General features: G+C 37.6%; 1 protein-coding gene across 2 annotated transcripts; it reads right to left on the reverse strand.

The window, feature by feature from the left end:
• Positions 1 to 3,712: 3,712 nt before the first annotated feature.
• Positions 3,713 to 20,674, reverse strand: ZNF217 (zinc finger protein 217). Of its 2 annotated transcripts, none has more exons than XM_075571555.1 (6): positions 20,508 to 20,674; positions 10,126 to 11,831; positions 7,854 to 7,979; positions 6,179 to 7,672; positions 5,183 to 5,313; positions 3,713 to 4,230 (listed from the first exon to the last, which is right to left on the reverse strand). In XM_075571555.1, exons 2-5 carry the CDS (start codon positions 11,528 to 11,530, stop codon positions 5,207 to 5,209), a joined length of 3,132 nt encoding a protein of 1,043 aa, XP_075427670.1. In that variant the 5' UTR covers positions 11,531 to 11,831; positions 20,508 to 20,674; the 3' UTR covers positions 3,713 to 4,230; positions 5,183 to 5,206. The 2 variants fall into 2 exon arrangements, with proteins under 2 accessions (XP_075427670.1, XP_075427671.1); XM_075571556.1 differs by lacking the exon at positions 20,508 to 20,674 and adding an exon at positions 12,476 to 12,623.
• Positions 20,675 to 23,655: the final 2,981 nt, after the last annotated feature.

Genomic DNA, 23,655 nt, shown 5'->3' on the forward strand with positions numbered 1-23,655 from the left:
CTGCAAGGTATGCTAACACAATTGAAGTGAACCACAACAATACACATGTCCGTATTGCGACGTGATCTCAAACTTCTAGGCACTTGTTTTTTAAGATACAGCCACACCACAATACAGCATTATTAGACTGCGTTCTTTTAGGCAGATGGGTACTTAAATCCTTATGTTTCCTGAAACATACTGCAGGAAGAGACGTTGGCGTTATTTGATATTCTGCAAATAAATTGTCCACAACATAAAAACATGAATCCAAATGATATGTAGAAATATATTCGGTATATTATAAGTATTAGGATGTATTGGACATTAATATGTTTGATGGCTTCAAAGGAGCGGATAAAACACAACCTTCATCAATGGCAGACTGGCGTTTGTGTGATGTCTATGGAGGTTGGAATCGATTGTGTTCTGTTTAATCATTTCACTGGGGGGGACGGGGGAGAGTTGCATTGCTTTAACATTTTTTACTGGACTACATTATGAATCTTTAAAGCTGTAAAAGAAGGAATAGATGGGAAATGTACAGAAAATATATGCAAAGAATGTAAATATATATTGTGACGGTAAGGGGTAACCTGGCTCACAAAGGTTAGGCTCGGTTTTGGTTACCCCTGATCCATGTATAATGGTCCAAGAGAGTTAGCTCTTGGGCCCGGTAACATTGTAGCTTTACCATGTGTTGCCTGTAATACATTTTTTGTTTTTTGTACCTTTCCGGGCATGCAATAAAGCAGGGATTGCTAAAGATGGGTTTCAAGGGGTTTTTTTTTTTGCAGAGGAATTGTCAGAATGTGCCTAGTAGACTGGGGTCCGAGGTTGTCGGATCCCCTATAAAATGTACCTGGGAATCATGCCTGATTCTCAGATACATATAAGCATTGTCCTGGCAATACCTCTCCTTAAAGTAACCGCGACTCACCACTAGAGTACCCTGCTTCAGCATAGCTCAGAAAGGTGAATAAGGCACAGGGAACAGGTATCCCTGTAGCTGAGGGAATCGCTAGGTAAAGGGGGATACCCAACTTAGGGCCAAGGTTTCCCAGAACCTATAGTGGGTTCGTGGGCTATGGAAGTCCCCTGTATAGAAAAACCTGGACCTGTTTAGGGGCTTTTGGGGTTCTCTGTCGTAGAAACTCCAGATTTTGGGAGAGTAAGTTTTAGGTGGGATATTTGGGCAAAAATGTATTCCTTTTGTTTGCAGGAGTTGGGGGGCCCAGCTACTGATGGTTATCCAATTCTCCCTGGCATATAGGCAGTATTTGTGGGTACGTGGGGTGAATTACATTGGGGCTGCACCGTGTCCCCCAGACTCCTAGTTTTCAATCCCAGATATCCCCAACTAATATCCCAGATGTATATAAGGTTCCCCAATGTTCACACTTTATTAAAGTATGGTTTATAGGGTGTTATTCGGTATGTATAAAAATCCATGCAGTCAGCCTAAGCATTTGCATAGGAGCCAGGATGTCTGCCTAGCCATCAGGCCTCAAAGGTCAGAGGTGTCAGGCCATTTGGTAGCAAGAAGGGGCAGAGGATAAGGCCCCCCCCCCCCAACAGCCATTTTCGTTCTCTCAGACTCTGCGGAGCCTTCCCCCACAGATAACCATGCCCCTTTCCCTGACATCAGCCAGGTGAGCCCTGCTCTGATTGGCTAGTGGGAAATATTCCCACGCTACGAGTACATGTTAAAACATGGAGACAGTAGTTTATAAAGAGAGCTACCGCACTCAGTGTGGGTCAGTCTGTGTCTTTTCAGATTTATAGGTAATATTGGGACTGGTCCAATGAAGTGTCCAAAGCTCCCAGGAGCATTGCTGTGCCAGAGAATTTCTAGCCAAAGCTGAAGACTGGTTCTGAGGAGTAAGGTTACTGTTCCAGGCTTATTCCAGGGACGTGGAATGAACAAGGTAAGCCTTTGCTGAAGCAGGCGCCTTGCACCGAGGAAAGCCCAGTTTTACCCCAGACCCAAAGTAAGTGTGTATAGTCTCTGTATCTGCGCGTTTGAGGTCTTATCAAATAAACCTCATTTTATTTCACTGCCTTTGTTTTGCTTGGTGACGGATCCCTTAAATATAAATGGTGTTAAAAAGACGTTGTCTACCATGGCATACATTACTTAAAAAAATAAATTGGGAAGAGAATTACAAGGAACTGCAAAACACCAAATCTATATTTACAGATCAATATACAATACACACCATAAGAAAAAACATAAATTAAATGCAGAATGTATTGGTTGCATTAGAACGAGTGTTAAACAACTGCAATGAACAATACGGAATGAAATAAATACAAAAAGCCAAATTAAGGACATGTAAAAAGGTACATATGAATCTATATATTAACAGAAAAGGGGGAAAAATATGAACAGTAGTATCCCAATAATGAACAGAATGAAATTAGCTTTTTAAATAATATTTTAAACATTGTGTGGATATTGTACTAGGTAATTATAGTAACAGATTGCAGCACTATAGATGCTGCTGAAGTTAACACTTCCCTCCAGAATGCATAAATTAAAGTTTCAGCAGTCCTTTAAGTCTTCGTTAAAAATTACACCAATCTAATGACCTTCCCAAAAAATGGAAATAAAGCAAAAACAGAATATAAAAGCGCAAAAAAAACAAAAAACAAAATTGAATCTGTACATATGGCTCAACTTACATACAGGGAGAGAAAAAAAAAACTAAATGATGTACAATTTCCTCAAACAGCACGTTAGTGTACCAACATTTAAAACCATTTTAAACAGCGAAACTTGGATGTACATTTTAAATGTTAAGGTTGCATAATAGAAAAACAACAAGGTTTAGGATTTGCAACAATTTACACTTTCTTCTACAGATAAGAGCAAACTTTCAACCATTTCTGAAGAAAAAAAAAAAAAGCACACAAGGGGTTATTCATTAAACTGTAATGGAGCAGATTGAGGCACGATTGCACAGAAATGCTGATTGACTTCAATGGGAGTTTTAGTACGATTGGGGAACGATAAACACTATTCCAGTTTAACCACCAGCTCAGTGCTGTGCATTGAAGAAAAGAGCTCTGGGTGTGTACACTAGCAAATAGCAACTTGTATGCCATTAGCTGGTGTTGTAACAACTGAACTAATCTGGAACTCTTCGGTTAATACAAAAAAGGTGTAATGCCTCATCGTCTCCTGTAATATTGCTAATCTTAACTTCTATATAGTGTGTTAACATTTGCAGATGAGATACCGGAGTCCCATAGATGAAGGAAAAGGATGAATGAAAAGCAATATCCTAACAAATATTTAAATAAAGGATCTTAAAAGTCATCGAGCTGGTAGTAAAACAAGGTTATAAGTTCTACATTTTGATAGGTCACTTGGGAAAAGAAGGTGCAACTGGCATGGCCTGAGGAGAGGGGAAAAAAATTCAAAACAGGAATACTAAATCACTCACGTAAGTAATAGATTACAATATGATCTGTTCTCCTTATTTTTATGTTTTGAAAGGTGGAGGGGGGGGGAGTCTTAGACGTCAAAATAAAATAAAAAAATTAAAAATAAAAATAAATCAGCAAAAGCATTTTTACAAGTTGATGGTTTTTCCTCAAACCCAAGCATAGCAGCTTTATCTTTAGTTGAACACAGTTCAAAGCATTTTTGGATTTGCAGTATGTGCATTAAAGACTTCTGCATAACCACATTTGGTCCCATTTACATTAATAAACAGAACAATGACCGAGACGTGGCATAATATTTAATAAAGACAGTTTTGACATTGCAAAAGCAGCATCTTTTCACAGAAAACTAAAGTGGCGTTAATGGTTCATTAAAGTCAGATTTTTCAACCAGTTACAAAACTAAGAACCAGCAGGGGTCAACCATCAAAATTTACAGAATATACCTGAGGTAAATATATATACATACACACACACACACACACACACACACACACTTTCAGAAAATGCCTAGGGTACTCAAGTATACAAAAATTATATTGTCTCAAAGATTTGGTCAATTATTGTTAAAAAAAAAAAAATTACTGCCAAAATAGATATATACATAACGCATTTTACATCAACAGTTTAGACTACAGTATATATTTGTTATCTGGTACAAATTTCAAAACAAAAATAAAATGTTTAGTGTTCTCTGCAAGTACAATCACAGTTTCAGTAGCTTTCAGGAGTACATTTCTAGACCGATATAACGCACAGCCAGTGATTTCCAACAGTATGCTTCAGTATCCTCTACAAGATCTGGAATAAGAGAGTTAAAAAAAAACAAAAAAAAAACGGAGTTACATTGGCTGATAGGTCCTGAATGTTAACAAAATACACACACCACACACTTAAATGCATAGTCACAGAAAAAGAATTAAATGAACTGCAAACTAGTTCCTTGGAATTAAACTTTTTAAAAGCTGCAACCTTACTTTTTTTCTCCCCCCTTCCACCCCCCAAGCATGTATGAATTTAACTCATACCTTACTCACTAATAAGTACATAATCTTCCTTTTTTTTTTTTAAATAAAAAAAAATTTGCTTTTATTTTACAGTTAAAAAAAATCATTATTTTCTTAATACAGTATCTAGGTCCGAGGTTAAGTTAGTAAGCTCAGGCTGCAATGAGCTCTGGGGAGTACCCCATTTTATACTGGTGGGCACTTAATATTTCACCAGACCATATCTCCTGAATTAAGCAATTGATTTATATATTAAAAAAAAAAATGTAATTAATATATAAAAAACAAACAGGTGACCCAGCTTACACTATTTGCATTTTTAGTTTTTTTTTTGTTGCTTACACCAGAACCAGTCTATCCGTTTCACGATCAAGTCTTTCCATGAGGCAAGACAAAATGGCCGTGCTCTGGCTGCAAATAGAAAGTTGTAGTGTCATCAGGAGATGACAGCAACTTTCTATTGGTGAATCCAAGGCCACAATTCTAGTTGTGTGTCAAAACCAGCACAAAAAAACAATTTCAAAATAAATTTTTCACTGATTGGCTCGAGGAAAAAAAAAAAAAAACCCCCCCAAAAAAAACCCAGCTGGTTATATTATTAAAAGATTCTTTACAAAAAGAAATATCCCAAGTCTGATTTGATTGGTAAAAAAATAAATAAAGATAATTTGTGTCAAAATTCAGAGAATAGGAATACATGCAAATCAAGATGAAAACAGAAATCCATCTCCATTTTTGCAACTTACCCTTTTGTGCATGTTTGGAAATATTCAAGCTCTGTCATTTGGCCCATAATTTACATTGCCCACAAGACTTTCATAACCTCGCTTTGACAAGAGGCCATTTGATAAATGTCGATATGAAGAAGGCCTTCTCACTGTAAGCAAAAGTAGAAATAGTTTAAAAAAAAATAAAAAATACTCCCAGTAATGATAGGGTGGGATGAATAAATGTTTTAACATACTTCATTCTCATTAGAAATTACCATCAGTACGGCATCTTTTCCAGTATAGTACCAATTACTTACATGACAAAAGCCATATTTGTTATTATGGATTTGAAGATAAACTTGTACACAGAATGTGAGGAGCAGCACTCCTAGTCCCCAGAATGGACAGAACAAATTTATCCTGATTAAAGCCACTACTTTCATCTTCCTCGGCCAGCTATGAGGTTATCTAGAATTAACCAAGATAGGAGTTTATGCAATTTTAAATTATGATCCTTGTGAACCCCTGGTAAAAGTGATTAACCTCAAGCTACATGCCATTTTATTTAAGGGGGGAGGGGGGGTAAATACTTAAAAGTTCTGTGACACGCATCTGTCAGTTGAAGGGCTGTCTTAGAAAACATTTAGATAATTTTCCACAATGCAATTTATTTTGTATTTTCACTTAACCCTTAGAGTAAACTAGGTACATTATAGGCATTTGCTCATTTTCCACGGGCTGACCTGACAGAGCCCCTTCTACTTCCATTTCCGCCACCCTCGGTGTCTGGTTGTGGACCCCAAGTGCTGGCAGCACTCTAGTCCCACCAGGCACTCACTAGAAAGGTTAAATCAGTCTGCTCGCAATAATGTAAAACAGCACTCAATTTGTATTTCTAAAAGGTCTATTCATTAAACTGCAATAGTGTCGATCAGGGCACTATTCCACAAAATCTTCCACTGACGCAAATCAGTTAAGTGACTAGGCAACAAAGCTTATTAAACCAATGCGTTAAAAAAGGTGGTACTTTACCTTCCATACTAGAACTGTATCCCCGATTGCTGCTAGAGCCATAGACTTTGTAAAGTGGTTCAGCAGCATGATGTTCGTATGACTTAATCAGTACATTCCAACGAGGATCTACTTCATGTGGATTAAGCCCGTTATTAGGCAAAAGAGAGGTTCCAGATTTTGAGGGAGAAATTTCCTGGGGAAGCATGCTAGCATTCCTACGTGGAAGATGAATTCTTGCCACATCAGCCCTTGCCAAGTAATTGGCTGTATCCAAACTCATCATGTTGTGCATAATGCTCTGAGAAGATTGTTCCCCAAAATCTAGATTCATATTGTTCACAGTTCTATTAAATGAATGCTCACTGGGCCAAGGCGGCAAGCTTTGATATGGATACTCGATGTTGCCATGAGTACTGAAGTTGCTGCTGGTAGATGGTCCATTTAGAGATTTTACTTTTTGTTCAGGTTTTGGCATTCTATCAAGCAAATGAGACATGCCTTGCAAATCTGGTTGCAGGTGTCTATAGCTGCCCATTTGTGCTGCACCATTCTGTCTTCTGTGCAATTTTATATTACCTTGGTCTAAGCTTTTAGAGTCTGATCCTGAAGGAAAACTTTTGTTTGGCAAAACAGGCGCCTGCTTAGCCTTTTCAGTGTAAAGTGTTTTGGACTGAGTTGATGTAGCAACTTTGGATTTAATACAGTTTGAAAACATTGGAGTCACATCCTTCCCAAGAAGAGAAGGGGGGCAGCCAGTGCGCCTGGTTTTAGCTGTGCTCACACCAGTTTTTATTCTGCAACCATTTTTTTGAGAAAGATCAGGATTGTATTTGTGCACCAACTTCTGGTGCATTATTAACACTTCTGGGTAAAATGTTTTATAAGTACAAAAGGGACAGGTACTAGTTGCAAACAAGACACTGGTAATTGGGGTCGCCGAATAATCCATAGCAGCTTTTAAAGACAAGTTTAATGGCATCCCCTCAATGTGCACATTGGATTCTGGTTTGCAGAGGATCAGGCCATCATCTTCATCCACACAGCTCACGTCTGTAAAAGTATTCGTTCCTTGGTCAACATTTTCTTCAAAGTCTAGATAAGCATCCTCTTTAAGCAACGGTTTGAATGGAGTCATCACTTGCTCTTCAATTTCATTAAGAATGTTTTTATCTTTTTCACGTCTAATCTTTTTTGCTTCCTTGTTTAATAAAGAATGCTTTGTATTTCCCAATATGTCACGGAAGGAAGAAACTCCTTTTTGCTGCTTTATTGGCGGACAGTCGTCATCTTTGGTATTGTTCATAAGTCTCTTGGAAGATTTGGTTTCTTTAACATGGTCATTAATTGCTGGTGAACGATTGCCAGACCTCTGAACAAGTAAACGTTTGCTATTTTTCACTGGAGCATTGGAATCACACGGCTTATCCTTATGATGTCTTTCCAAATGGTACCTCAAAGAAGTTTTCTGGGCTGCTGCATATTCACAAAATTCACATTTGTATGGTTTTTCACCTGCAACATAATTTTTTTTTTTTTTTTTTTTAAATCACAATTAGGAGAGCTTACAATATTCTTCTAACCCAATTTAATCAAAATAAGGAATTAGCCCGTTTAAAAAAAAAAAACAAACAAAAAAAACCCCCCCACTTAACTGGTGGAGATTAACTCTTCCATACATGTTAAAACTGTTTACCTGTGTGTGTCCTGAGATGAATGTTGAGGTAATAATTTGAGCGAAAAGACTTTCCACAGTAGCTACACTCTCGGGAGGAAGTAAGGCCTTTTACTTTCATTCTTTCTTGGCCATCATCATTTTTATCTAGGATAGGGGAAGAAAAAAAAAAGGAATAAGCATGAGAATCTTTTCTGGATTACTTGGAACTATTTTGTTTCAGTTCTAAGTAACTTGGTTTTATGGTTGTGGTATTATCTGCTTTCCACCATCCACCGCATTAACGTACGCAATGGACCCAGGAGCATGTATGTAAAGCGAAAATGTACTTAAAGTGAAACACTACCCTTTTTCCCCACTTATCGATGCATGTACTGTACGGCAATCATCATATTACGTGCATAACTGATGTAAATAACGCATTTGTAACATTCTCTATAGTCTCCCCACTTGTGCACAGCTCCGGTACAGGTAGGGAGCCGGTATTGCAGTTCAGGACGTGCCGACAGGTACATGGGCGAGCTACCGTTTGCCTATTGGGCGATATATCTTTACTCGCGAGTGTACTTAAAGCGAGTGTCCTTAAACCGGGCTATGCCTGCATACACTTCTGTTAGGATGTATAGAGAATACAGATTATATGTGTATACAGTTTCCCAACAGGCTAGTCATAGTAATTATTTTTCTTAGAGGTTATTCTCTGAGGAAGGCTGTGTTTCGGAGTGTTATTTATTTCATGGTCTTATTAGACTTGTGTCTGATGGATTGGTGGATATGGTTTATGTAATTTAGGGACTGTATAATAAATTGATTTTGTATACCGGAGTACACTGCTTAAGTTCTTTTCTCTATTTTTGGATATATAGATTTATAAACCTATATAAATATACATTAAAAAAAAATATTGGCGATTAGCCAGATTGAAGTTTCGGTCCCCAATTATTCAAGATCTTGTATCTTTTCATTTGGAGAATTAGTTAGGTTACTCACAGAAGAGGAGTTTTTGGCCTCGGTATTCTCCTTACGTAAAAGCACACACAATTTGCAAAAGCCAAATACCAACCTTAATTTCTTTCAACATCCTAATAAGTATAGAATGACATTAGTTTGGAGATATCACATGCTGAACACAGCACAAGAGAGAAGAAACAATCAAGAAAAAATGGTAATAGAATGCTTTTAAAGGAATATATTTAATTTTTATATCACTGTCCAGTTTTAATTCCCTTAACTGTACATCCCATAAAAATGTTACCATCATTCAGAATATTCTGCAAAGGAAAAAACCCGAATAGCTGTTGTCTTTTGTAGTTACAGAAATATTTGTTTGTCCAAATACTACAAATGAAGCACCAGAGAATAAATGTGGTCTCAACGCTTCCTGTATCCAGTCAACCCTTACCTCAAGGCCTGCAACAATTTCCCTTCTGATGAAAGCAGAAGTTATAAATCACCAGGCTAACCCTAGCTATTTAGAAGAGTAAGCAGTCTCATATCTAAATGTCACCAGGAAGAGTTGAAACCTCCATAACAAAAAATGGCAACCACTTGAAAAAGCTTATAAATGTTGGCACCAACCAAATTCTGTCCAATAAAGAGCAATAACAAATGAATCACAATAGATTGCACAAGAGAAACAAGTTAAACTTATAGATGTCAAACTGAAAATAACTGAAGCCCTAAAGCTGTAGAGGGAAATAAAACATTATCACACCTCAAAAACAGCACTGCAGTATTTTGCCATCTATATTGGGCGAGTTAAACAAAACACATGAAACTAAAACAGGAATCAGCATTTTAAGAAAATGTTCCACCACTAGAGGGTAGTAGACCCAATATAATATTACATCTGAAGAGATTTAAAAAGGAAACAAAAAGGCTACATTTGCCAAGTTTTATAGAACACTCCAGTATCAGTTTTCAGTCAATTCAGATTCATCAAATATAGTAAAATATTTTGCTTCCGTTTTCATCTGAATCACGACATACATATTATTGGACCTAATTCAATGTGAATAATCCGACAGAAAACCATCTAATCCAATTTACTTCCAAAACTGGCAAGACAAAAAACCATTTATACACGCGATAATTTTATGAAGCTACAATGCTGGAAAATAAAAATAAAAAAATTGCTTTAAAAAACTATTTTTTCCCCATATTAAAGACATTCTAGAGTTTGAAGTCAAATCATTTTTTTTTTTTTTTTTAAATCTTTCCACACGTCTGGGAAACAATCGCAATGAGCTTTTAAAATAAAAAAATAAATAAAAAAGTACAACTAATTTCTTACCAGTCTGAGCAGCATCCCCTCCAGCACCCCCATCTTCAGAACCGTCTTCTGCTTTGTCAGTAAATCCACGATCTTCCAAATGAGCGGTTATATCAGGAGAGACTGATGTAGATTGTCTCCCCTCACTACCACTCATTGTGGGAGATTCTGACTCATCCCTGTCTTTTTTATGCACTCGCGAATGCAAGACAAGCTGGTGGTAAGTTTTGAAGGTTTTTCCACAGTCATTACACAGTGTTGGCTTGTCTTTACCATTTGATACGTTTTGTTCTAGATCTAAATAAGGCACTTCAAGGCTGGTGTGTTTAATATTTTCCTTGTCCTGTGAAAGACTTATTTCTACACAATTCTCGTTTTTAGAAGAAGATTTGGATTTCCCAATCTGGTCTGTGTTGCAAACGAGACTGATTTTTTCTGTATTCCAGATCTCCGCAAGTTCTTCCTTGTCAGAACAAGAATCGTCATTATCTGTACTTACTTCATGCCAATATTCTTTTACCTGACCATAACCAACAGCAACTTTGCCTTTTGTAGCTAGTTGCCATGCCTGATAAGTGTTGAATGGATCTAGTTCTCCAATCCATTTGCCAGATATTTCAGTTTTTTTAATTGTTGGTGGACAGGGTTTTAGGTTTAAAAAATGCATAAAGTTTTCTCTTGGGGGCTCTGCTACTTCCATGACCTTCACATTATCACCAGATGCAGTTGAATCCTTCGTATGTATTTTACTGTGCTCCATTAAACTTTCTTTATTGGAAAACAGAAAGCCACAAACCATACACATTTTATATGGAGAGGTTACATTTTTGACCAGTTCTTGTGCTACCTCATTTATGGTACCAGGCATTTCAGACCCCGGCTGCAGCTTGTGTTTCCCTCCCGATTTCCCAGTATGTGTTCGCATATGATTTTTGAGAAACCAAGGTTCTTTAAATCTTCGCCCACATACATTACACCAGTATGTAAAAGAATCTTTATGCTTCTTCATGTGGGTGTCAAGATCAATGGATTCATCAAATGTCTGACCACAAACTTCACAGTCGAAATCTTCATCTTCAACGTCCTCCTTTATTGAAGTCACTGCATTTTTTTTGCGCTTATCTAGAGGGCTCAGATACTCTGCTTCAACACGGAGGACGGCTGGCTCACAGAGTGTTGGTCTATGTTGGGATAAAACATGTTTCCCAAGTTCTTCATGATGCTTGAAAATTTTATCACAAAACATACAGTCAACAGGCATGTCTCCCTCTCCCTGCATTAAACATTTTTCTTGCAAAGTGGTGTGTGAAATGGTGTTTGTACCTTTAATTGATAGTGAGGAATCGGAGATCTCCATCTGTGAGCCAACAGTACTACCTATACCATCAGGACCATCCATTAATGCCAAAAGGGGTTGAGTTGGCATTTTTGCAGAATCTTATGCAAAGGTTCAATTTTCGTTTACAGAAACCTTTATGGTCACAGTTGGGGGACAAGATATTGCAACCACATGCATGCAGAGATGTTGCAATAGGCCTCAAGTTTCACTATAAAAGCAGTCTTCTTTCACAAGTGTATTTTCATTATGTCTCACTTTCTGAATGCTAGGCATACACTGGTATTTTTTTTTCTTTATGGTAAGGAAAGGCATAAGACTCTTTTGTTGATGCAAACGTTTGACTTTAAATCATTTGTATGTTTTCATAGAGAAAGTATGATATCCACACCTAGAGAATAAAAAAAAAAAAATTTTGTTAGTACATGGTCTTATTTAAGCCTGTTTATGTTACCTAGCCCATAAAGTTGGGAGCTTCATTCGTAAAATACAAAATTACTAATTACACAAACATCCTCTTATAGAACATGCAATAAAAATGAAGCAGCGAAGGGGTTAAGGTTTATTCTCTCTCCCCACCCCCAAAACGGAGGTGTCAGAAAATAAACGAAAATATATATCAATAACACCAACGTTAAAATACTCCCCCATCTCCCCAATTATTCTCTCTACTCAAAAGAAATAAAGCAGTAGACAGTAAATCCAAATACCAGACAATATTGTAATTGCATTTACCAAACTCCTAACCTACTTATCGAAACATTCCCAATAGCAGTATATTATTTAATACTACACAAGTATTGTCAGAAAGAGACTTTACTATGGTGCTGTGAAACTAAAGAAAAAGTGTAAGAATATGACTGTTTCTAATAAAAGGATTAAAAAAAAAAAAATAGCGTATCACAGTTTTCTAGAGACGCTGGCTAATTGGTCGTATAATAGGGTGTATAAATTAACTACCATATTTCCTCGATTGTAAGAAGCACCATCGATTTGGCCCTTACAAAAATAGAGGAAAATTACTTTTTCACTTACCATGTTTCTGGAGAGGTCCCATGTCAGCGAACGATGAAGCGGGCAGCGGAAGTAGGAGGTCCCACGTCTGCAGATGGTTGAAGCCTGACAGCGGGAGTGCGGCGGCAGGAAAGGTCCCAAGTCTGCAGGTGAATGAAGAGAAGACAGTGGGCAGGCGTGCGGTGGCAGGAGATCATAATAGCAGGAGAGCTGAGCAGGCGCTGCGTTGGGGAACATCTTGGGAGGTGCACACTGTAACCGAAAGTCAGAGACCGGTCAACTTCTGGTGTTAGTGTGCACCTTCCAAGCCGCTCAGCTCTCCTGCTATTATGATCTCCTGCCACAGCACGCCCGCCGTCTTATCTTCATTCACCTGCAGACTCGGGACCGGTCCTGCCGCCGCTATCCATCTTCAACCATCTGCACAGGTGGGACCTCTCCTGCCACCCGCTTCGTTCTCTGCTGACATGGGACCTCTTCTGAAACATGGTAAGTGAAGAGATGGTTAGTACTGTAGACACTTAAAAAAAAAAAAAAAAAAATGAATACATTGATTCAAAGACGCACTCCGATTTCAGACATGTGAAAATCAGAAAAAAGGTGCGTCTTAGAATCGAGGAAATAGGGTACTTAAAGCAGCAGTTGTAATCTTTCAAAATACTTTTTACAAATTGCACTTATCAATGTTCATCATATTGCAGTCTAGTGAAATTTGGCTTTATTGATGTTCCTTCACACGACAAGAATTGTTACAAAGAAGTTGGGATAAAGACCACACAAAAAATAAAAAATAAAAATCTGTAAATGTCATGTAAAAACCACCGTCTTACTATATATAAAAACTACTCTTTACAATTTGCTCTACTGTGGCAACTTATGCTACAACAGACTAAATAACTGATATTTAACTAGTAGATTTGCAAAAACAGGTCACACACACTAAACGTTGCAACATGGAGTTGCAACAGTAAATGCCTTCTATATCAGTGCATAATTCACAATACTGTAGTTACTATCTTAAGATAGATATCTTACCAGCATCAAGGCTAAAGCTTAAATGTGATTAACAGTTACAAATGTCACGGAATACACAATACCTATTTTTCTCTTTCCTACTCATACAGGAGTGGCTAATGCTTAGAGTTGTGAAATAAATAAATAAGAATGCTGTCCTCTATTTAAGTTAGTTTGTTCTACTGCAGTATTTTGCTTTAAAGGAACCAAATAACCCCAACTCCACAAAATGAGACAATTTGTCAAAGTAATGAGTTCCTGCCATACTTCCAATGTATGCAAAGTCTGTTAATGTTATCTTTCAAAAGAACATTAGAGATAAGGTTGCAATACAATAGAGCTACCATAACAGAAGTTCTTATGTCGCTTTCCCAATACTAATTCCAGTTTTCTGTAGATGTCAACTACAAAAAACGGCAGTATACAGAACAACCAATCATTTAATTATCTCTACAATGCTCACTTCAGGATATTAAACAGACTTTATAACTTCCTCCTACGGTCTCTGTACGTTCTCCCTACCTACCAATTGGACTGTAAGCTCCTCCTCTTCCTTAATGTTATTTTTAATGTCTGAAGCACTTCTTCCCATGATCTGTTATTTATATTACCTGTTATTTATTTGATTACCACATGTATTACTACTGTGAAGCGCTATGTACATTAATGGCGCTATATAAATAAAGACATACAATACAATAACTTCTGAAGAGTACATTAGTTGTAACTAGAATCCAGTAAATATCCAGAATAATATTTTTTGCTGATCTTTAATAAAGTGCAGTCACAGCAAATAACCATATGTAATAGGTTAAACCCACTTGGTAGGTATGTATTGTACAATATGGGATCTGAAGGGATGTTTGCAATTGTGTTTGTTCCAATTGTACATTTAGGTTACAGTTACGGACAAAAATTAAGGCACACCAACACAGGTTGCAATGTTTGCTCAGCATTGTCTGTCAACAATACATGTGTATGGTCACAATTAGATACTACCGACAATAGGATGAAATGTTATTTTTACAAAAAAAAACTGCAAAGAATTTTAGCCACACACAAAAAAAAAAGAAGTCTCATCTTAATTGACTTGTAAAAAAGTTTCTTAGGTGAGGTATACTGTCACCAGTGAGGGGGGCTTAGCAGCCACACCAAGTTAGGCTTTGGGCCCATTGTTTAATAAATAAAATACACATTAAAAAAAGCTGTGTGTGCTGAGTGCACGCGCATAGTAAGTGAAACTTCTTTGACTTTTGTCACAGAAATTGTATTTGTAAGAATGATATATTTAATAAAAAATACAATTTCAGTGCCAAAACGCAAAGAAGTTTGACTTAGTACACGTGTTTTAGCTATTTGCACTTCTATATTTATAGTAACTGGGAATTGTGTGTGTGTGTGTGCGTGTGTGTGTGTGTGTGCGTGTGGTGTGTGCGTGCGTGTGGTGTGTGCGTGCGTGTGGTGTGTGCGTGCGTGTGGTGTGTGCGTGCGTGTGGTGTGTGCGTGCGTGTGGTGTGTGCGTGCGTGTGGTGTGTGCGTCAGTGTGTGTGTGTGCGTCAGTCAGTGTGCGTGTATGTGTGCGCGTCAGTGTGTGTGTGTGTCTGTCAGTCAGTGTGTGTCAGTCAGTGTGTGTCAGTCAGTGTGTGTCAGTCAGTGTGTGTCAGTCAGTGTGTGTCAGTCAGTGTGTGTCAGTCAGTGTGTGTCAGTCAGTGTGTGTCAGTCAGTGTGTGTCAGTCAGTGTGTGTCAGTCAGTGTGTGTCAGTCAGTGTGTGTCAGTCAGTGTGTGTCAGTCAGTGTGTGTCAGTCAGTGTGTGTCAGTCAGTGTGTGTCAGTCAGTGTGTGTCAGTCAGTGTGTGTCAGTCAGTGTGTGTCAGTCAGTGTGTGTCAGTCAGTGTGTGTCAGTCAGTGTGTGTCAGTCAGTGTGTGTCAGTCAGTGTGTGTCAGTCAGTGTGTGTCAGTCAGTGTGTGTCAGTCAGTGTGTGTCAGTCAGTGTGTGTCAGTCAGTGTGTGTCAGTCAGTGTGTGTCAGTCAGTGTGTGTCAGTCAGTGTGTGTCAGTCAGTGTGTGTCAGTCAGTGTGTCAGTCAGTGTGTGTCTGTGTGTGTGCGCGCGTCAGTGTGTGTGTGCGAGTCAGTGTGTGCGTGTGCGTGCGTCAGTCAGTGTCAGTAAAAAAAAGCTAGTGAGGAGGTTAACTTCTCCCTATTATTTTCTATGTAATCGCGACATCTTAATGCTCAAATGTCCATTGTAGTGCTTTGTATAAACGTACTGTACAGCTGAAATAACCATAACAAAAATGCATTTAAAATAAATTATGGTTCTACTCAAATTGATTAAAGAGAACAACAGGTCAAAATCACCACTTTGTATACGGTGTTTGTAGCAGAGCAACACTGCTTTAAATTAAAGGTTGCAACCAAAGAGCAAAACATAAAGTGAATGGTATGGAAATAGTGAAGGTTTAACACATGTAGTTTACTACACACTTCAATGTGAAAAAATTACAAAACATACACGACTTCCTCAATCCAACTTCAGGTTGAAGTATATGAAATTGAAGAACCAAAAAAACCTCAACATAAACACCTGTTTTTTTTTTACGTGCCCAAATAAACCATTAATACAAACATTAGAACAGGTTCATTATCAATGTAAAATAAAGGAAGTTTACTAAATGCTCCTGTGAGAAAAGCAAACATCAACTTTAAGACCGAATCTTTCAAATAATGTATGAACTGTTAAATTGCATCTTGCCTACTTAGGTAAAGGAGTGCATTACTAAGCTAAAGTATGTTTGTTGGAAATCAAGTATGCCACCACCAACAGAGAAAATGTGAGCAAACAAAAGAACATGAGCAGGAAAAAATGTAAATAGTCAGTAGTTTCTAATTCTATAACATACATGCTTGCATTAACAAAAACAATGCAGGCCAATCATCACAACAATACTCTTCTACTTACTACCATCCTGAGCACAAAGCAAGAACCATTTTCAAATCAAAAGCTAGAAGCCATAGGAAATTATATTTAGATGTATTAGGATTTAATTGAAATGCAAGGGGCATGTAACCCATTTATTAAAAAAAAAAATCAATGATTAATTGTTTTGCAAAACCTTTATTTTTAAAGCACAATAATATTTTCAAAGTGTAGCCACCTCTCTCTCTCTCTTTTTTTTTTTTTTTAAGTGGGTCTACCTCAAGAGAAAAGTATGCAGAGATATACTAGAAGGAAACCCTCTGGATAAAACAATTAGGTATCCAAAATTAAATTAAAGGTTATAATACAAGGTAATGGGATCCCTGCTGTTTGGCAACTGTGGCACAAACATATCATTAAGGTGGTTAAAGTAAAAAGATTGATCAATTGACAGACAAAAGGTCTGACATGAAAAGTCTTGACAATTAAGGGCATTGACACAAAAAGCTTTAAACATGCAGATGTTCCTTAACTGAGTGCAAATGTACCTCAAACTATTCTGAAATATAAAGTTGAAACTGGCCACTTGTTGCATAACACATAACCGGTTACAAGCTTTAGTCATCCTTTTGTTGCCCTGACTAAAAGCTAAAATATTACTGTAGAATTGAACAGTTTATTTTAGGGAAACAAATTAGCACATTCAAAATAACTAGCAAGTACAGTAAAATTCTAGTTTATTATGGTTTAACAGCTTTTAAAAGTATAACTATTGGCTAAACAAATTTACATATAAATGTAAAGCTAAAAATAAGTATATCTATAAGAAGATATTCTAAAGAAACTATATACTAGTGGAAAATCCACTGATTAATTTGCATCCATATTATTGTCATTTTACTTGTTTACACATGTGCTCGGTTATAAAGAATTTTGCTGTCCATACATTTGAAAGTCCAACCTGATCTGGTAGTAAGCTAGCATATCACCAACTCAAATGTTACAATTTTTATTTGATATTGCTAAGAAAGTAAGAGCAGGGAACAGGCATCATATATTTTGATCTTGTTGTACAGAACTAGAAAACCACTTATGGTGCCATACAAAAGGGGCACTTATAAAGTAGCAAATAACATGCCTTGAATCTACTTAAAAATGCACACAAAATAAGTATGGAATAATATTTAAAACATTCACCCAATACAGTGCACTATATCAAATGTATTTAGCCAACTCATCAATTTGAGCCTAGTGAGAAATTCACTTCAACAATGCAAGGTTTTTTGTTTTTATTTTTGCAATGTTGCATGGAATACAGTGATAAAAAAAACCCTTAATATAAAAGTCCATACCTGACCAATGCCATCTAACTACTAATGCCAAAAACAAAGGAAGTATCTGTTCATAAGTATGCCTTCTTTACTAAAATAATTGAAGCACAAATGGTAAAATACAGAAACCAAGAGCTTCAAGAAGCTACTTTCTCAAAGAATTGATTTTTAAAATGCTCATTAAAAAAATATATATATGGTTTAAGCATCACTATATAAATAGGGTAAAATATGCAGTACGTCCACGTGAAATAGGTATCCAAGACAGGCTGTTTGGGACACAATTTAGCATGTCTTTAAAAAATGTAATACAGTTAAAGTGCACACCCAAGTGAGAAATAGATAAGACTGAATACAAACACACTATGAGGGAGATAAATGGCTTCCTTCTTGCTCAGCCAGCAGCTGTTGCACTCTCCCTGACTTTTCTTTTGTTGTGCTTAATCTCGCGTCAAGTCACTAAAGCAACTTAAAGAAAGAGAGACATAACTGAATAAACGAAAATGTAACCAGACCTATCGTTTCCAAGTAGTATTGTACACTTCAGAATAGAAACAATACAATTCAAAAACTGCAAATACAGAAAGTGCTAGAAAACCAGACAATCACCCAAACGAATTAAGGAAGCGTTATAGCTGCTCATTCACTTCGTGCAATGGTAAAAGCAACACCATTTTTTTTTTTAAATGTGTGATTGAAGAAGCTAGTACTAAGCATACACACTGATGTAAAAGAAAAGGAGTTTATGCTACACATGCCGAGGTATGAGATACCAAGCCTGGCAGACATATTGCCAGACACACACAGACAACACACTTTAAGCTTACTGAAACTTTCAGCAGGTGGCTCCAAACCCAATGCAATACTGTATAAAAGGCTCCTGTAACATGCTCGGCAGTGCAATAAAAACATGCCATGCAGAAGGATCTGAGAGCTACTGAGTCACTGAGCTTTAAACCTTAGCAGACACAAAACAACTGACTACCCAGCAGCCTGGAAGCATTAGTCAGCATGTCACTACTGGCTGCTCAAGTTGCTGGGTAGGTTTCTCCCTAGATGAATCCCACATTTCAGAGAGATAGATATAAATTGCACCACCAAAAACACTGCAATCTTCCACCTTACAGAGGAGACCAGCCACTTCCCATACTACACGCATTACTGTCTGCACTTCCCATTACTATTCTCGCTGGCTGTTTTTGGTTTCCTTGTAGATGAGAAACTAAATACTTAAAGGTCATTTTTATAACAAAAACAAAAATCTGCCAATGTGTTTACACTGGATATCAGCAAACCTTCAGTATACCTTCACCAGGCACATGTAGTCCCATAAACTATTCCATCTGTAATCACACAAAGCTGGGGTTCCACAAAAACCTAGTTACACAGTGTGCCCCCTCCCAGGCTGCCACATAGTGTGCCCCCTCTGCCACACAGTGTGCCCCCTCCCAGACTGCCACACTTGCATAACAAACCGGTGTAAATCAGCGATTCATTACAGACGCCACTGAGAGTCTGATAAAGAGGGGAACTGCTGGTCTCTCACAGGAACAAGCCCCTCACCCAGTGACAAAGCCATACATATATACACCCTTAATTCTAAGGTATCCCAAGGAACAACAACAAAAAACATGGAAACTAAACCCCTCCCTCCCCCACTAACAGATAACTACCCCCCTGATGGGCAGCTCAGCAGCCTGGTATCTCCTCACCCACACATGTTCCCACAACATGAAGAAATACACGTCGACATGTTGTACCTTTAGTGATTATATATTACACACACTGTATACAGAATGCATGGTATCGGATATATACATCTACACCAACATAGAGTAAAACATTCTCTCTATGTAACAGGAAGAGCTGGGATACAGAACAGAAGCAGGGTAATGGGGTAACTTTGCCAGGCAGCTTTCTATTATTCACACCCAGACTGTGTGTTACAGGGCACACACGGACTGTGTGTTACAGGAGATGCACACCAATACCAGAAAGCAACCACTTGCAGAATGACCCAACCTCCCCTCCCCCCCTCCTTAACAAGGCACCGAAATAGTTACAAACACCACAATGTTGTATCTGCAACATATCCTCTCATTTGAGAGAAAATATATATATATATATATATATATATATATATATATATATACACACAATGATTTATATATCAATATAAACCATTACTACCAATGATAGTATCTGGGATACCTGCTGCCTCACTTCAGGGAATAAAGAGACTCGCCGGGAAGGGGGGGGGGGGGGGGGGGGGCATTTCATATAATGTCTCCCCAAGTACCCCTCCCCCCTCCCTATTCTTCTATAGGTTGATGGAGGTGTGGGGACCTTTCTTCACATTGGAGATTTTTTTTTTTTTTTATATATATATATATATATATATATATATATATATATATATATATATATATATACACACACACACACACACACACACACACACACACACACACACACACACACACACACACACACACATATATATATATATATATTTTTTTTTCCCTTTCCTTGTAATTATTCCTTGCATTGGGGGTGATGCAAGGAATGATCCCCCCCCCCCCCTTATTCCCATCCCTCATACAATAAAAAGTCGCGGATTTAGATACAGAAGTTTGTTCTGTATCTCCCTTTCCTCCTGCTGCTGCCCTTATACACTCACCATGTCCTCTCTCCCCCCCACCCCACCCGGTACACCGCAGATATTATCACCATCATGTATAAGAAATAAGCCTTGGGAATTAAAAGTTACCGGAGACCCCAGGTCACTCACCTCAGCGCCTCTCCTTCCTCCGCCACCATCGTTATTATTATCCTGAGGTATCTTCCCCTCATATAACGCTCTCCTCATCCCCTCCGCCGGGGGGCCGCTCTCTCATTAGCAGCAAGCAAGTTCAGATGTTTGTTACTCCGCAGCTGTTGCACCCTCCCCTCTCCTCCCTCAATCACCCTCCCCTCCCTCAATCACCCACCCCTCACCGCCACCTTCTTCTCTCCTCCTCCCGCCTCCTTTCTGTCTCTAACTCCTCCCTCCTTCCCGCGCGTGCACCACCCGCGCGCGCCCTACAGAAAAAAAACCGTTTTCAGGCTCCGGCGCGTGCCGTGAGAGTTGTAGATAGGGAGAGTGAAGGCGCGAGACCGTGCGCGTGACACATTTCCCAGTCATGTTCTGAGGGGGGGGGGGGGGGGATAGAGAGGAAAAACCGTTGGTCTCGCGCACGGGGTGTGTTTTTTTTTTTTTTTTTGCTCTTCTGCGCGGGAAATGGGTATATACCGCCACGTGACCAACAACTTTTTCTTGTATGCCCACACGCATTTGTGTGTTTATTCGTGACACACACAAAAATGATTAAAAGATAGTTGTCGAATATTAATATTATTAACGCCAAATAGATCGACATGAGGGGTGGGTAGAATGGGAGGTGTGTGTTACATTTTAAGTTATGGTGGGTGAAAAAGGCGACAGAAAACCTCCACCGTTATTGGAGATATATATATATATATATATATATATATATATATATATATATATATATATATATATATATACATATACATATACATATACATATACATATACATATACATATACATATACATATACATATATATATATATATATATATATATATATATATATATATATATACACACACACAACTGTATGCTCATCTGCATGTCTTAGGCAGGTCTGCAACCCTGCCTTTCCCCATTATCACCCAGCACACAGCACTGCCACTGCAGCAAGGGATTCTGGGAAATGACATGCAAATGAGCACATATATATATTTAAATAAATATAAAAAGACGGGATGTGAGGCAGAATTCATCTTACACAAATACACCCCCCCCCCCCAAATGAAAAATAAATAAAATCAACGTATATTTATATACAGTGTTCGACAAACCTATACATTTGCACGCCCCGGGCGAGTGGATTTAACATCGTGGCGAGCGCCTATTTGCCTAAGCAGCACACGTTTGGTACTAGGTGGCGAGTAGATTTTTTTGTTCGGCGAGTAGATTTTTTGGTGATTTGTCAACCACTGTGTATATATATATAAATATATATATATATATATATATATATATATATATATATATATATATATATAAATCTTGATTGATGACAGACATTCAAAATAAGGGGATGCACTGTACAGAAATATCCCTCCACCCAAAAAAGAAAAATGTCAAAATAAAATTAAAGTTAGAACACTTTTTCTTTTTTTTTTAAGGTGGTGAAAAGTGTGCAGGCGAGAGAAATATAGCAAAGATCCGATAGAAAAATATAACAAAAAGAAAAAGATGCCGACATACTAGAATGGAGAGATGGTTATTATATAGATTTATTTGGCTTCTTATCTTGATAGAAGGTGCCATAAATGAAATTATCTTCTCCTTTCAGTGTGCAGGTTCCAGTTACACTCAATACTGTAAATAAATATACACTATATCTTTATCTCGTAGTGGGCGTATGATAAGTTAGGGCGTGCGGTTTGGTAAAAGTGAATAGATCTTGTGAGTAAGGTCTGTCAAGTTTGCTAACTCCTTCACCTGAGAGAGATTTTTGTATTTATTTTTTATTTGAAGGAGTTGATCCCCTTTAAATACAATTAATTGTAAGTGTGAGCTTGGACAATAATATCTGGCTGACATCCTAACAAGGAGACGGATTTAACATGTGGAATAATACAGCTTTAGTGCTGTAGTCAATGACCCCATATGGGATTAACCCATAATAATTAATATGTTAAATATTAGGATGTGGTTAAAAATAACCACATCACACTTATATTGGAGCACATCTTATTTAAATATACTATTAATTTACAGTACTGACGTCTTAATGGTCTTACGCTTTATGGTGATCAACCAATTAGATTATAGATAATTAAAATCCAGTAATGTAACCAATCAATCGCTTGCAATGACAACATTTTTGCATGTCAGGTCCCCTATTTCATATGGTAAAAGAAGGGTAATCCACAGTTTTTATCGTATTACACTTATTTAATAGATTTTAAAAGAGACTTGCTTACTGTGATCAAAATGATATATTTCAAATAACAGTTACACTATGGGTCAGATACCCTAAATTTTCCATTATTTGGTTCTTCATAGCTAGGTATATACAAAAGGGCTTTTTGCTGTTCCCTTAATTAAATGTATTTTCTACATAAGATTGTAAAACCTCGCTCATAAAATGACAGGAGACAATATTTTCACTCATACTCTTAAAATGTAATTTATTTGTTGAACCTACTGTATTAAACATGAATTGCATCAATTGATTTATACATGTATACAATGCAGGTGATGCAATAATATATAAATACATGTCTTCACATGGTGTGGTCAGATTATATTGAAACCAGTCTCAAATCACAATGGCCTTCACACATTGGTCTGAACTACGACCTTTGGGATGGTCAGCACATCAGTCTCCAAATGGTTGAGGGAGAATATTATTACTCATAGGACTAATTAAAAGATTGTAGTTCCAGAGGAAAAGGGAGCTTTTTCATGGGACATTTATGGGTTTTTTCACCATTTTTTCCTCTAGCACTTATAACAGTGAAGCACAAACTATAAGTGGAAATCTACAGATGTAACCAAATCTTCCCATTCTGTTGCAATTTGGAAGTTTTTAAACACGCCGAGTTATATTTGTGTGTGTACTGTAAGCACGTCACACTACGTAAATAAACATCTTTCAGATGCACTGCGAATATAATGTACTTGCCAATTAAAAAAATACCAGATACTGTACAAATAAGAAATCAGTGTAAACACACACACATTTTAAAGCTGCAAAACGTGAAAAATCCTATTTTTCTTTAATTCTGTAAATCAGTTCTGTAGTTTTACATAATACTGCCTGCATTTTTTTTTTAACTCCTACTGCCATTTTTAATGAT

The sequence above is a fragment of the Ascaphus truei genome, chromosome 15 (assembly GCF_040206685.1).
Source record: "Ascaphus truei isolate aAscTru1 chromosome 15, aAscTru1.hap1, whole genome shotgun sequence".
NCBI classification, from domain to species: Eukaryota; Metazoa; Chordata; class Amphibia; order Anura; family Ascaphidae; genus Ascaphus; species Ascaphus truei.

Bases quoted from the DNA above. Each gene is read 5' to 3' on its own strand.
- ZNF217 (XM_075571555.1), bottom strand. From the start codon at position 11,530: ATGCCAACTCAACCCCTTTTGGCATTAATGGATGGTCCTGATGGTATA. The intron at 7,980-10,125 runs GTAAGAAATTAG...CCCCTATCCTAG, and splicing joins AGGGGATGCTGCTCAGACTG to ATAAAAATGATGATGGCCAA. The intron at 5,314-6,178 runs GTAAAGTACCAC...TTTTGCTTACAG, and splicing joins ATACAGTTCTAGTATGGAAG to TGAGAAGGCCTTCTTCATAT.